At 42.4% G+C, this 15,463-nt stretch overlaps 1 protein-coding gene across 5 annotated transcripts in view; it reads right to left on the bottom strand.

The window, feature by feature from the left end:
* The window catches only part of SLC3A1 (solute carrier family 3 member 1), a 30,221-nt gene that overhangs the window by 1,131 nt on the left and 13,627 nt on the right, over nt 1–15,463 (bottom strand). For 2 of the 5 annotated variants that reach the window (XM_068939645.1, XM_068939644.1), the window contains 9 exons: nt 14,467–14,953; nt 11,208–11,387; nt 10,035–10,189; nt 8,795–8,920; nt 6,461–6,580; nt 5,065–5,189; nt 4,220–4,418; nt 2,570–2,716; nt 275–391 (listed from right to left, as the gene is read on the bottom strand). In XM_068939645.1, coding sequence (XP_068795746.1) covers nt 275–391; nt 2,570–2,716; nt 4,220–4,418; nt 5,065–5,189; nt 6,461–6,580; nt 8,795–8,920; nt 10,035–10,189; nt 11,208–11,387; nt 14,467–14,893 — 1,596 coding nt within the window. In that variant the 5' untranslated portion in view covers nt 14,894–14,953. Of the gene's footprint in view, nt 1–274; nt 392–2,569; nt 2,717–4,219; nt 4,419–5,064; nt 5,190–6,460; nt 6,581–8,794; nt 8,921–10,034; nt 10,190–11,207; nt 11,388–14,466; nt 15,447–15,463 lie in introns of those variants that run through there. The other 3 variants (XM_068939646.1, XM_009676286.2, XM_068939647.1) reach the window with 3 other exon arrangements.

A 15,463-nucleotide genomic window follows, 5' to 3' on the forward strand; every position in this document is an offset into this window, starting at 1 on the left:
GGTTGTTAAAGAACCAAATTGCATCTACATCTACAACATAATTACAGTTGTTTTGCTTAAATGAATGCAGATGAAGTAGACTCTTTGCTGCAAGGATTTCCTTTTCTAATAAAATTTGTTCGGATCCAGTGCCTTTTTATTGCCCTCCTTTGGGTTTGTTTTTATTAGCTACACTGCCAATTCCCACTAGGTAAAAGAAATCAGAGCAAAATAGATCCTTTTTTTTTTTTAAATACGTTAAGTCCATTAGTTTGTCACACACATAAATACCTACTTCAACATTTACACTTTGATAGTCAGGGTTAACACCCAACCAGCTACTGTTGCCTTCAGTAAAGCCAGCATTAAGTTTGCCATCCCACTGCATGGGGGATTTTTCTGGAAAGGTCACCTAGAAAATAAATAAATAAATAAAGTGATGTTAGAGCCATTATCAAAAAGTTACTTAATTTGATTAGTGTATTGAAAACTTATCCATTAAACGGAATGTTCTCAAATTTTCCACACTATCACCACCCATATCAAGGAGTATGTAATCCTGCTCCAAATCTAAAGAGATGGTGATAAAACAAGAGTAGAGCCAGTCACTGAAATGGGAGAGAATGGACAGTTAAGGTCTAGCATCACTAGCTAAATTGTTGAATTCCCAAAAGAATCTACTAGCGCTGCAGCCTCTTGCCAGAAATGGTTGGATAAAAGTTTACTGATGACAGCTATGATATGCTAACAAGTACGTAGACACGCAGTTAAGTGAAAATATGAGGCAATGAATCCTAGGGAGAGATGCCGTTAACATAACAATGAACAATTAGTGCACACTATTCAGCGTCTGTTCTTTTGTAACCATTACGCTTTTCACTCTAGATACTCTTCAGGCTTATATTTGCAGGCGGTACAATTTGGACAGCATCATTTATGTTAGAAAGATATAGGAAATTTTACAACTGTAGGGAAGTGCAAGAACTATTGAAAAACAGTTTTTAGCTGGTTAAGAAGTGTCAGTGTAAGAAGTCTGAAGTTCTCATATTGAACAGTTCAGAAAAATTCTGAAAAAAGCTTCCTCATTTTCATTGAAGAGCTTGCCAAAAGATTTGACACTTATGAATTTAATGATATAAGAGGGCATAAAATATTTTGCACATACTTTGACTGTTTATTTTCCATGAAAACTGTTTTTTGTATAAAGGGCACTTTCCAATAGAATCTGTCAGAACAGCAGCTTAACAAAAGAAGTTGTCACTTTGCTTTGTGACAATATAAATAATGGGTTTCTCCTTTTAGCATGTTCTGAAAAGCAGAAAAATAATAAATGCTAAGTTTTCAACACTGGTAACACTCCCTTTCATCTTTACCTCTTTTAGTTTTTCTTGAAGGGTTTCAAATGCTGGGGCTATAAACTATACTCTGAGCAAACACTCTCCATCTTTTTAAGACACCTATTAATCAGGGATTCTTCCTCTCCAGATTGAATAAGGAGTGGTTTTGCTTAGTTATAAAGCCCTGAACCGCAGCGTAGCCACTAAAAGAGAAAACCCGGGGGGGGCCAAGCCACAGGGTAAGTCACTTTCTGAATCAGAGTCCCATTCTGTCAGTAGTAATCAGCAGTAATAAGAAAATGTGGGAGATGTTTTGACCAAGGTGTTTCTCTGAGAAAGAGATGCAGTTTTCCTAAAGCAGGGAATCATTTCATCACATCTGAATGAGATGAACCTGGAGGTGATACTGCACTTCTGCAAGTGCATCTTTCCCTTTGGTACCAGACTAGCTGATGCTGTTGGTAACATGATCAGAGGCTGCCTCATTCCGTAACAGCAGCTTTCCACAGTGAAAACAGAACCCATCATCAGACCATGTTCTCGTGCTCTTAAACACAGTTATAAGAGGCAGAGGTGAGCTCTTCCCTTTCAGGCCTGACCTTTTCCAGTCATGCCAGTAATCCTTTGCCAAAGGGAGAAAACAGTGGTCAGATAGATAGGGTCACAGAGGAGACAAGAAACAATAGGGGTGGCGAACACCAAAATGAAGTTTCGCAGGTCAGCGCAGTGCAAGAGGCACAGCCACTTTGTTTTCATCCCTTGACTTTGAATGAACTTAATTCTGAATACTTCTATTAAGTAGAAAATACAAACATCCTGCTCTGTGTTACAAGTAACTGATCAAATGAGTTAGGCACCTGGCTCCCAGGCTCAGGTACCTAGCTAGACCTTTTATAGAAAGGGTTCTAAAAGGCAAGTCAAAAAACCCTGCACGACAAGCAAAAGCCACTTAGGCTAGCCACCAGGACATGCTAAGCAGTGGCTTGTCCTTACACCCATCCCTTTCTGGAGAGCTCTTCAGAACTTGGGCACCTTATAAAGGGCTGTGGCTTAGGCAGGGGCCTTTGCAAAGTCAGAGCTGAGCAGTCTCCTGGAGTCAGCGGCTGTAGCTATGCTCTCAAACAACTGACTTCTTTAAAATGTGTAGAGAGATTGTATTTAGTTAATTAAACAAAAGTTTCTATATTTCTCAAAGTTCCATCACTCAGAACTAAACAGGAACAGGAACAGAGCTTATGAGCTTTTTCACTTACATTTTCTGATGCAATATTTACCATTCCTATTTCTTCACCATAGTAAGTAATAGGAGTACCAGGAAGGGTTAAAAGAAGCATGTTTATAACATTGACATACTCCTTTCCAATCCGAGATGAAACCCGAGCACTGTTAGGGTTTCCAACCTAAAGAAAACATCATTCAGTTAAGCACATTATGAGATTCAATGTAAATGTGAGACTAGCTGAAGACAAAAAACACATTTTGGGTCTAATACCGTTCCTATGCATCAAAATAAAGAGAAAACAAATCCATTTAAACTGCCATATCTTCACACTGCCATAAGAGAGAGAATTGCAGCCTATCTTCCCTTGTAAAATGACATACACTAACAATCACTGCATCAAGATAAGTAGCTCCAAAGAGTTTTGTGTGTATTGGCCAAACATATGCATAATCCAATTGCATAGTTACATTACTGGTACTATCACCCTAAAGAGATAATGAGGAAAGATTGCCCCATCAGCACCATTTTGAGAAAAGGACCTTACCACTTAGGTGATGGGTCACAGCGTTACCTACTTTACGAAGCTAATAGGTTTTTACTTTGTTTCATTTCCAGGACTGTAAGTGAAATTATCTTTTTTATTTTGGTGCCAGTGCAAACTTCTGCGCAAAGTAATTTTGAATGCAGAATGTAGAAACCCTGCTAGCAGCAGGACAGGCAGAAGCAAGGGGAGATGATAAATCAGCCAGAGACTTCCTTAACGCAGTCCACGCCCCAGGTTACAGTTCCCCCTAAATTCTGTCATTTGCCCTGCTGTGTGGAAGAGGTGCTTGTTTGGAGAAGACGACTGTCCTTACACTGCAGCTGTGAAAAGTTTGCAGCCCCCAGAGGAAGTGCCTAAAAAGTAAGCACATTTGAGTCGTTTGGAGTGAAACAAAAAAAGTACAATAAATGTAGGAAGAGATATGACGAGGCATGCAGTGGCTGCAACCCCATATGGTCTGTATATGGGCTCACAGCCTCTCTTTCTAACAGAGAGAGCAGAGTGGAAAGCTCTTTCTCATATGCTCTTGGGAATTTTGCCCCCATCTTTCTTCCAGAGGGACTGCCCTGAGCATATAAAAACACACCATATTCTTAAAAATAAAGTTCGAAATGTAAACAGACCTGCTCCCACATTGCTTTGGCACAAGTGACCAGAGCCCATAGTTTCTGTGTGTTGTCTCTAGCTGATCTCCCTCGCATGTCCCAAGCATATTTTATAGCAAATACCAGCAAGGTTTAAAGTTACTGTCCTCCGCTGTCTGGTCTGAGGAGGTCTCCAGAACCCACTGCACTGAGTTTATGGCTGAAGATAATTATACAAATCCCATCTTCATTGGTGGTGTTTTCAGCCAGCGCCCCTGACCACACTGGAGACACTGATGGAGGCACGTGATCACACACTCCCTCACGTCAGCCTTGCAAGGGTGCTGTAACCATTATCAGTGGGCAGGACGGACAACTAGGGCTTGTCATGGCACTTGTTGCAGGTAGAGCAGCCAAGAGGTTTACATGGATATCAGTTATAGCTCAGCTATGGACTCAGACTGGTGCTGATGCCACTGAAATCCATGTGGCAAGAGGGAGGTTGCTATCCTCTCTGCTACAAACAGACTCTTGCTACAAGAGTTGGTCTTACCGCCCAGTTTGGCCATTTTCCTTCAGGCATGTTTTTCATCCACAAGTTAACAGCTTCAAAAACACTGTTACCCGATAGATTTTTCAAGTTAATTAGGTAGAAATTGAAGGGAAAATCTGTTTCTCGGGCAAAAGATGTTCCATAATACATCATTGTTGCTTCAGTGTCTTCCTTGTCATCAGCGTAAGAAGTCATAAACCTACAAGAAGTGAACAGGTATCTTTTTTAGCTCATTCCTGGTTTGTACAGAGTTGAAGGAAGCTCAGAGTAGATTTAGTAGATTTTACCATACTTGGAAAATAACAGAGCCTTGCCTGATGTTTGCTCCCCCTCCCAAGAATTACTATAGAGAAAATTAAAAATATTTTGTAAAGCAGGCAATATTAAGGGGAGGCGTTTCTTGTAGATTTTTCCCCAGAAGTTTCCAGTAGTCAAAAAAAGGCTTTAAGGAACTGATTTAAGCATTATTTTTTAAAAACCATACCCACATAACTCCATTATAACAATTTTGGACTATGTATCTGATATGAATGTATTATTAATAATGCACAATAAAAAAAACTTTGTGGGCTTTCATTAATTACAGTGGTGCCGTAGTCCCAATAGTCGCACATTCTGCTTACTCTTGTACAGCCCGTACCTATACTAGAACTATCTGGGCCAACTCACTGCAGACTTCTTTTCCCTCACATGTTGTGGAGAAGATAGTATAGCCTATGCACTGCTATTTGCATTTGATGAAGAACACACTGTATATATTTTATGGTATGCGTTACAAGAAAAGATTTTATTGCTGGTGATAGGGTGATGAACAAAAAGAATTTACTAGCCATAAAAATCGTTACCTGTATCGGCCAGGTTCACTGCTGAATTGATCCATGGTGTGGCGGAAGCTACGGAGGATATCATGCAAACCAACTTGCGTGGTTGTATAGTCATGGTAGAGCTGGGAATAGGCTGTGATATCCTCCTTAAAGACCAATACAATATTCCCCATTAGCCCTCCAGTGTTCTAGAATTCAGAACTCCCCAAATTCTTGCTGTCCTTTTCGGGACCCAGTGCATCAGTCCAAATCATTTTAACTGAAATTAGCTTAGTGCACCAAGAAGGCAGTGAGACAGGCCTATACTTTTTATGTGCTGAGACAGCAATTCAGTGATTTCTTCTCTGGAAAGAAAAACGGCCCATATCTCAACACAACTAGCCCTTGCCCATGAAAACCCACTCAGCTTTCTAGGGTCACTAGCTCCCTATACTATACTCACTAGCTCATCTACTAAGAGAAGCTAGACTTATTTCCAGCAAAGCACCTCACTTTCTGATTACAAATAAAAAAAAATTAGTTATACAATACTAACACAGCCCAGATCTGAACTGCACTTGGGTAACTATTCACCAAAAGATATGACAGCAGAAGGAGAGGAGGGCTGGTTATTGTGGAAGCTGTCCATCCAAAGGAAGGATCCACATTCTGCACTGACCTACAGACCCCATTTGCAGCTGCAGACACAGTAGATGCCGTGGCCACAAACCAGCTTGGAAAATGGGACAACGTTGTTGTGGTAACTTACGGAGGCAAGATTTGTCTAGCTCATCACTGTTACATCAGCTCAGCAGCGGAACTGCGTCTTAGTGGTACTAACGGCTGACACCATTGGGTTCACAACCTCAGTAAAGGCAAGTAATATGAACATCAGGTTTCACGTTTCTGAACATGACTGTCAACCCGTCACTGTAGCATATCACCAAGACAAGATATTTTATTTTGTTCAGATTCCGACTAGCAATTTAGAGGAAATACGTGCTAGTGACTGTTCCAGGATCCCAAGTGAGCCAGAGTTTCGAGCTTACCTACTGTAACGGGCTCCCTACGGACAACCGATAAACTATTAAAATTCAAAACCCAGGTCTTATTGGCCTACAAACTAAAAAGCTAAATATTTTAGGCAGAAAACTCAAAGCAACTGTATCAGAACAGAAATAAGGACTCTCCTCCCACCCACTGTGTTCCTGCAGGCAGGGCCCTGCTCGCAGCAATCTTGCTGCCCTACAGCCCTAGCCCAGAGGCTGCTTTCCCCAAACGTACTCCTGCCGCAAGAAGCCTGCAAAGCAGCCTCCGTTCCAAGGCAGGCACCTCGCTCACTCTTCTTAAAGCCACAATTAAGAACCAAAGCAATAAGAACTCTATGCCCTGAGTGGAAAATACATAAAAAAAGGCAAAGACAAAAAATATACGTTACCGGATTCTGGGACTTGTTCACTTGAGGCTCATTTCTTAGATGCGTTGCTTCTAGAAGAAATTTAACAGCGCTGAAACTAAATCCATCAACTCCTTTGCCAAGCCAAAATTTGATAATGTCCTAGGCAAAAATAAAAGTTGAGAAATTCAAGTGAGCCAATCCCATTCAAAATATGTTAAGTTTTCTTTTTAAGTAGTATATACTATTAGGATGTATTAATATGCAACTGAATTTACTTTTGAATTTGTACTTCAAATTTTACTAAAAACTAAAGTGAACTGTGTTGAATTAGAATTAACATCTAAACGGAGTCTGTCGTGTTATTTTATCCACTATGAAAAAGAGTCACTAACTCCTCCCATAAATTCAGGGGACCAAAAGCCAAGCTCACTAAAAGCCATTCAAAAAATTAGCCATCAACATTGAAAATATGTGCAGTGGTAGGAAAAAGGGTGAGTGGAAAGATGTGGTGTTAAGGGAAGCATGAGGATGTAGAGGTTACTAGTGGAATTTTTCAAGAATCATTCTCAAAGGCCAGTCTCGTTTCCTGTTTTCATTAATATAATATGACCAAAAAAGCATTTTGTTTCATTTCTGAGTGCACTCCCAACACCCCTGGTGAGAACAGAGCCCCCAGAGAGAGACAGTGACACAAGCACGCTAGCGTTGGGCAGCCTTGACGACTACTACCAAAGAAACGCACCAAAATTAAATGCTACAAAGTACCAAACACTTAGGGACTAAATCCAAAAACCTGCTTTGTAAGCTGGGCAATAGAGGGAGGAGAACAGTCTAGCTGGAGACAGGGTACGAGTTGGGAAGGAGTGGGGACAAGGGCAGGAGGGAAGCAATCACGTAGGACTCGCCAGGTTCAGGCCAACTTCCAACATTTTAATGAATTCTACGTAGTCTACTGGGGGACCTGCAATGCAAACTGAGGCTTGGGGTTTCATTAGAGCACAACCTTTTCTTGGTGAAACATTTTTGGCTGTAAAGGCCGTCTCTCTCCTCTACAGAGCTGTCAGACATGTAGATAGACCAAAACTCTTAATTCCTCCTTATCTGCAAGTCCAGACATTCCTTTTAATTCAAATCAGCATTGCCTCGCTTACTTGAAGAGGCAAAGATCTCCTTGCTAAAACTAGCCATCATCAGCCTGTATTTGACTGGCTAATTAACAGCTCCTTGTGTCAACAAGGATTAAAATTTCTGTCCTCTCAGATGATTCAGATGTATTTCCGTGTCTCTTGCACTAAAGCTTGTGCTATGTTCTACGTCAGTCCTTCCATTAATTATCGTGCTTGATACAACATCCAACGTAGTACATGCCTTCGTGTATTTCATTTACTCATTGTTGGCTCCTGACGGAGCAATTAATTGCTTTAAGCAAGCAGTGGTCTTAAGATTATTTGACTACCAGCACCCATCTTCAAAGCAAGTAACAACAGTCCTAAGACATAGAGGGGGAAGTATTTATGCCATGGTGCAATGTTCTGCCCAAACGTCTTTTCCGCTAAAGTTTGTTTAATTCTGGCCATCTGCATTTGAGAAAAAAACATTCAGACTGGAAGAGCTGCAAGGAACAAGTATTAGCTAAGCAAAGGAATGGAGAGTCTCTCACTTCAGGGAAGATTAGAAGAGCCTGCCCTATGTAATCTAGCAAAACAAAAGCTGAAGGGGGATGTTAGCAGAGCTGAAAAACAATCATAAACAAGGGTGGGAAAAACTATTCAGGCTGAAGGACAGGTTTGTTTCATAGAGAACTACATACAAACTGTGAATAAGGGTAGGCTGAAAAGAAGGCGGCTCTTACAGCATCAGTGTAAAGAAATCTTACGATAGCTTTTTAGTGGGAAGAAGAAGGGAAAGGGAACTCCTTTTCAGATATAATATCCTGATCCAAAAGCCTGTTAAGATCTTTGCAGGTACTCATGAGAGCAGGGGGCTCACGCCAACAATAAAGGTGCACATTGCTTCCTAAGGTCCAGAAAGCTGCAACAACACCCACTGCCAGCACTTAAGGACAATTTTATCTGGGATTTTTTATTTGACTGATTGTTTTTTTTAAATTAAGATGACTTGAAGTGATATAGCTGCAATACTGCACGTTATAACGTTTGAATTTTGCTTATACGCTTAGCATTTGTCTAGACACTTCATTCTTTCAGTTGTTTGCATACGTTGTAATCCTTGAATTACTTCCAACTAGATTGTCACTTATGTAGCACAAATCATCAAATCAAGTACAGAAGGAGCTGCCTTGCTACTGGAGTAGTGGTAGTAGTTTCTCTCTGTGCAGTGTACGGTGCACCATACAGTGCAGCACATACTTACATGGATTTCTTGTTGAACAGCAGGGTTGTGAAAATTTAAGTCTGGCTGTTCTTTCCCAAATTGATGAAAATAACATTGCTTTCTCACATTGTCGAACTGCCAGCTGGAATTCCCATAAACGCTTACCTGTCCATATAAGGGGGAAAAAAATACCAGAACTTGATTAAATTAACAAAGCATGCATACAAGTAAATGTTTAAGATACGGCGCATTACAAGCATCAAATAAAGTACAAAGTGCCTAATTAATGGAGTAAATTTTGAATGGATTTTGACGCTTGTTTACTTTTCACATTTCCTTTTCTGGTAGGTGCTCTCACTTTCAGTCATGCCTCGCCACATCTGGGGCACACGGCCTGTAGATGTTTATGGATTTTGTGTTCACTGTTCTGTTTCGTTCTTTTTAAATAGACTTTCGCTAGGAATTATTAGGGATAGAGGGGGAAACACGGGTGGGAACATTTTCTTAAAACTATTATTACAAATAGCGGCAACTAACTTAACAGCTTCTGCAATCTGATATTATCCCTGTGAAGCTCCAACAGTCAATATTTTAAAATGTTAAATTTATCATTTCCATGAGGAAAGACTCCAGAAACTAAAGATAACTCCCAAGACTCTCGTTAAGTTAAAACAAAAATGGAGGCTAGCTATGACAAAATATGCCACAGCTCCATTAACTCTGCCTTGAGGTGTTAGAATATGCACGTTCCTCTCATACACGCATCAGTTCAGTTTCATAACAAATACATATATTTTAGTGTTTTCACCAGAGGCCATGAAATGGGCAACCCAGATCCCAGCCTGCTCACCTTCTAGAAAAGGGGGGAAAAGCCAACTACATACTGTTTTGCTTCTCTCCACTCCAGCTATGATTTCAGAAATGCTAAGAGGAGGTTTCTAGAGCAGCACACCCAGTCACCAAAGCGTGACAAGGGTGACTGAGTGACTTGCGCACAATTATTCCTTTTGCTTTTAAAAAGTGAAGATTTAACACTTGGGGAGAGAAACAACACTCTGTTGTGGTTGTTTTTTAAATCTGTTCGACATATGAACCCCTGCACCCTGCGCTGGTTTAAACCTTAATGCACTCAAGCTCATTTAGTAACTTCTGCTTGTACCTCTAAAGAATCATTTATTGCCTAGTGTACATTGGGACAATTATGTTATAGCCGTTTTCGCTACACTGTGGCAACCTGTACACCGGTTTGTGATTTACGAGAGTCCTTTCCCTTAGTTACCCAGTTGTTTGGAGGAGCGATGGAGCCGTCAGCCTGCACACAGTCGTGCCAGATGTAGTAGTCTGTGTACTTTCCCGTCCGATTGCGACTCAGCTGAAACCATCTGTGTTTGTCACTTGTGTGGTTTGGTATTAAATCCATTATCACCTTCAACCCTTATAAACCAAACCAGAAAAAGGATTAAATTTAGCCTTTTAAGACAAAGTTCACACTTTCTAATGCGGTATGTTAATGCGTTCCGGGCGCTTCCCAGAAGCAGGGTTTAGACCCGAGGGAACGGAGAGCACGTAACATTTTGAGCTAGCCCAGCACTGTTGGCTGGGGGTATGGGAACACACAAAAAGAGACAAAAACCCCCAGACTACAATCCTAATCAACATAGTTAGACTAAGACCACCCTCCAAGTACCTGCAGTATATCTGGTATATATGCTGGTACCTTTTTTAGTTTTTTTTCCCCATTTTCTGGGGGATGGAAAGGAGAAGGGGTGGGGGGAGAAAGCGGAACAGATTTTTTTTTTTGTTACAAACCACTTCCTCTAACTCTGACCAAGGACTTGAACATCTGTGTCCCATCTCAGGTGAGGAAGGCACCAACCCCTCTAGCATCAGGGAACATGTGTTGTTCCTTGCCCTTCCCACACACTAGGCATTTTTTTTAAATGTTTTTGGGACTGGCAAACCATCTTCCATTCAGCCCAATAGCTCGGAGGGGAAACACCTGAGCAAACATTTGGTCCAAGGCACAAAGGTACGAACGAAGGAAGCGACTGCAGGAAGGAAACACAAGTCCCCTCCCAACCTCACAATCGTTTTCCTGCTTTCTCTAGAAAGCAGCCATCGGTAGTAAACTTCCAAGTCAGAAGCACGCACCTCTCCAACTACGGATGCACACCAGGGAGTACCGGCAGTCTGTCAACCCGCCACCCTGGACACCCTGGGGGGGACTGTGCCCCGCAGAGGAGACAGCAGGCTGTGACCGCAGGGCTCGCACTGCTGGAGAGTTAACGCGTCCCCTCTGCTGGCACCTCCACTTGCTTCTCCTCAGCGAGGTCATGGGGGAAAATGGCCAGAGGCACAAGTTCAAATCTCAGATCATAACACCTAATGCTACACAGTACTACTTATAAGTGAATTTTTTAATAGAGTTATTTTGATCATAGCTGCAGTTTACCTCTATCATGTATAGCTGCAAGCAGGTTCTCCAAATCACTCATTGACCCAAACATGGGATCAATATCATAGAAGTCTTCAGCTCCATATCCGAGGTCTTTCAAGGGGGACTTATAGAAAGAGGTGATCCAGATGGTTTTTATATTCAAATACATTATATGGTCCAGTTTCTGTTGGATACCTATTTAAAAGAAAAGGACATCATCTGTTTACAGAAAAGTTATTTTTGTTGAAGAACTTTTGCCATGGGCTCTCAAAGATGGAACACAGATCCTTTTTTATATACAACCATCCTCCATTTTCCCTGAGTTTAGATAGCCTGACAATCTTGAAACTTCTTCGAGGGCAGCATGGGATCACAGAATGGAAGCCATTCAAAGCTACTTGTAAGGATGATAAAGCAGGAATTTAAAAAATATCAGATCCAAGCTGCTTTCCATTGTGCTTTATAAGAACGTATATATAGGAACATCGTCACAGCATGCAGGAATGCAACGAGGAAGGCTAAGGCACATTTGGAATTAAATCTGGCAAGGGATGTCAAGGACTTCAAATGCATCAATAGCAAAAGGAAGACTAGGGAAAACTTGGGCCCACTGCTGAATGGGGCAGGGGCTCTGGTGATGAAGGATACAGAGAAAGCTGAGTTACTGAATGCCTTCTGTGCATCAGTCTTCACTGCTAAGGCCAGCCCTCAGGAATTCCAGACCCTGGGGACAGGAGAGGAAGTCTGGAGAAAGGAAGACTCCCTTGGTCGAGGAGTTTCAGGTTAGAGATCATTTAGGCAAACTTGAAATCCACAAATCCATGGGCCCTGATGGGATGCACCCACGAGTACTGAGGGAGCTGGCGGATGTTACTGCTAGGCCACTCTCCATCATCGCTGAAAGGTCATGGAGATCAGGAGAGGTGCCTGAGGCCTGGAAGAAAGCCAATGTCACTCCAGGCTTCAGAAAAGGGCAAGAAGGGGGAGCCAGGAAACTACAGGCCTGTCAGCCTCACCTCCATCCCTGGAAAGGTGATGGAACAGCTCATCCTGGAGGTCATCACTAAGCATGTGGAAGACCAGAAGGTGATCAGGAGTAGTCAGCATGGATTCACCAAGAGGAAATCACACTTAACCAATCTGATAGCCTTCTCTGATGGAATGACTGGCTGGGTAGATGAGGGCAGAGCAGTGGATGTTGTCTCCCTTGACTTCAGCAAGGCTTTTGACACTGTCTTCCATCACATCCTCACAGGCAAGCTCAGGAAGAGCGCACAGTGAGGTGAGCTGAGAACTGGCTGAATGGCAGAGCTCACAGGGTTGTGATCAGTGGCGCAGAGTCTAGTCAGAGGCCTGTAGTGTCCCCCAGGGGTCAACACTGGGTCCAATCCTGTTGAACTTATTCACCAGTGACCTGGATGAAGGGACAGAGTGCACCCTCAGCAAGTTTCATGACAATGCCAAACTGGGAACAGTGGCTGATACCCCAGAGGGCTGTGCTGCCGTTCAGAGCGACCTCGACAGACTGGAGAGCTGGGCAGAGAGGAACCTCCTGAAGGTCAACAAAGGCAAGTGCACGGTCCTGCCCCTGGGGAGGAATAACCCCATGCAGCAGTACAGGCTGGGGGCTGAGCTGCTGGAAAGTAGCTCTGCAGAAGAGGACCTGGGAGTCCTGGAGGACAACAGGTGGACCATGAGGCAGCAACATGGCCTTGTGGCCAAGAAGGCCAATGGGGTCCTGGGGTGCATTAGGCAGAGTGTTGGCAGCAGGTGGAGGGAGGTGATCCTGCCCCTCTACTCAGCCCTGGGGAGGCCTCACCTGGAGTACTGTGTCCAGTTCTGGGCTCCCCAGTACAAAAGAGACATGGCACTCCTGGACAGAGTCCAGCGGAGGGCTACCAAGATGATTAGAGGGCTGGAGCATCTCTCCTCTGAAGAAAGGCTGAGAGAGCTGGGCCTGTTCAGCCTGGAGAAGAGAAGACTGAAGGGGGATGTCATCAATGTATACAAATATCTAAAGGGAGGGCATCAAGAGGATAAGGCCAGGCTGTTTTTAGCAGGGCCCAGTGACAGGACAAGAGGCAACGGGCACAAACTGAAACACGGGAAGTTCCATCTGAGCATGAGGAAAAGCTTCTTGACTGTGAGGGTGACAGAGCACTGGAACAGGTTGCCCAGAGAGGTTGTGGAGACTCCTCCTCTGGAAATATTCAAAACCCGCCTGGACACGATCCTGTGCAATGTGCTCTAGATGACCCTGCTTGAGCAGAAGGGTTGGACTAGAGGTCCCTTCCAACCTCAATTATTCTGTGAACATTTATAGCCTCATTTATTAAATGAAATTTAACATTTATTTCTCAAAACAGACTCCATTTTATTAAAATGCAGCAATTGGATTAATTTCTCCTTTCAAGGAATGTCAATTAATCCTCAGAGTATCCAAAGGGAAGATGAGTACAATTTTAATGTAAAGATTCCAGTTTTTCCCTCAGGTTAGGAAGAGTATGAGCGCCTTTTGATTAAAAAAAAAAAAAAAAAAAAAAAGAGAAAGTCTCATCTTCCTGACATGTTACAGCTAGGGTGCAAATACAGAAGCAGTTTCTTCTTTTCACTTGCTGGCAGAGGATATTACAGTCTAGTGCTTTTTGTTTAGAGATTTCTTGTCCATTATAGTGCTAAAACTTCTTCTGAAACATGCACACTACACTAAAATTCAGCTAAGTAACTGATATTTGGCATTGCCTGTTGGTATCAGGTAAGCCTTCTCAGTGCATTCATAAGAGCTCAAAAACCCACACCCTGAACAAACATAAAAGTAATGCAGCTTTCTCTAGTCTTACTTTGCCAGTTTAATTTTTCTCACTATTCCTTATAGAGAGGCAGCCAAAGCAGCATGATAAAGTGCTCAACACCACACATTCTCCTGCTCAGCCTTAGTTTTGCAGAGATATTTTGCTTTGATTGCAGTTGTACTGCTGATTGTTCTCACCCCCACCTCTAAACATTCATTCCCGCTCCAGGCTTAAATTTAACAAATAGAACAAGCTCCTAATGGGATCCACTAATGACAATGGGAGCTCACATCAATGAGTCATCAGACAACTTTTATTCCCCTCTCCAGTTGGGTGGCTCTCTCTCTTGGACTGTGTACATATACATACACACATATGTATACACACACCCCTACACCTATCTTCTAAATATGTACAAACACACACACAACACACAAACAAGTGGTATACAGCTTTGCATGCAAAAAAGCGAAGTTACCCACCTTTCAGATCACCATTCCCATCCATGTTGCTATCTTTAAAAGAACGAGGATAGATCTGGTAAACAGGACTAGCCTGCCACCAGTCAAGGCACTTGGGAGACAAAGCAATAATTGCAATGGTAGCACACACCAGCAGGACTGAAGAGGCAATTATAAGCCAGAAGAGAATCTCTCTGGTGACTCTGTACCGAGCTTGACTGGAGAACTTCAGCAAAACTTCCTTTGGCATCCCGGCATACGGCTCCAAAACTGGCTCCTCCACAGCTGCTGGGTTCATGCCTACAATGCACGTTTTTGGCATTTCTTCCTGGCTACTGCTATTGGTCTCCTTCTCATCAAAAGCCTCGTTCTGAACAAATCCGTTGTTCTCCATACCTCCTTTCTCGTTCAGCTCTATAGGTAAACTCTTAGCTTCCTCACCAACCATCTTAATTGGTACGTCTTGTCCTGGGGAGTCTTGCTGCAACAAGGAAGCGTGCCAAAATACCTTTGTTCGGTGAAACAAGAAGCAATGCAATTAGCATCTGGGTTTATAAATAATCCTGACCAACTGGTTAAAGTTCAAAAGAGACAAAAGGGCAAAGTGCTCCTGTTCTTCTGCATAATAAGCATCCCCAGCAAGATAGTGAACACAGTCACATCACAGCCTTCCCGAAAGGCAGCTTTATTTCTTGTACCAACTAAGCGAAGTTATATATACCATTGCTCTCTCCAAAGCACTATCTAAACTTGTCTTGCTGTTGATAGCAGTGAAAAAAATTCCGGTTTTAACCCATAAAAAATTAATTTAATATGCAGCTTTCCAGACTGGTCATGGTCTCTCCTGCCTAACACAATCTGACTAACATTAATGAGAAATTTAAATATGAACAGCAAGAACAAGGTATTGACAATTTCTGGCCCAAAAGCAATAAGGTAAATAAAAGATACAGAAGCCTGTTCACTTGGTTTCTTACAGCTTAGAAAAAGAAAACCCAAAAAACTCTAACCCAAACCC

Source organism: Struthio camelus, chromosome 3 (assembly GCF_040807025.1).
Source record: "Struthio camelus isolate bStrCam1 chromosome 3, bStrCam1.hap1, whole genome shotgun sequence".
Taxonomy (NCBI): domain Eukaryota; kingdom Metazoa; phylum Chordata; class Aves; order Struthioniformes; family Struthionidae; genus Struthio; species Struthio camelus.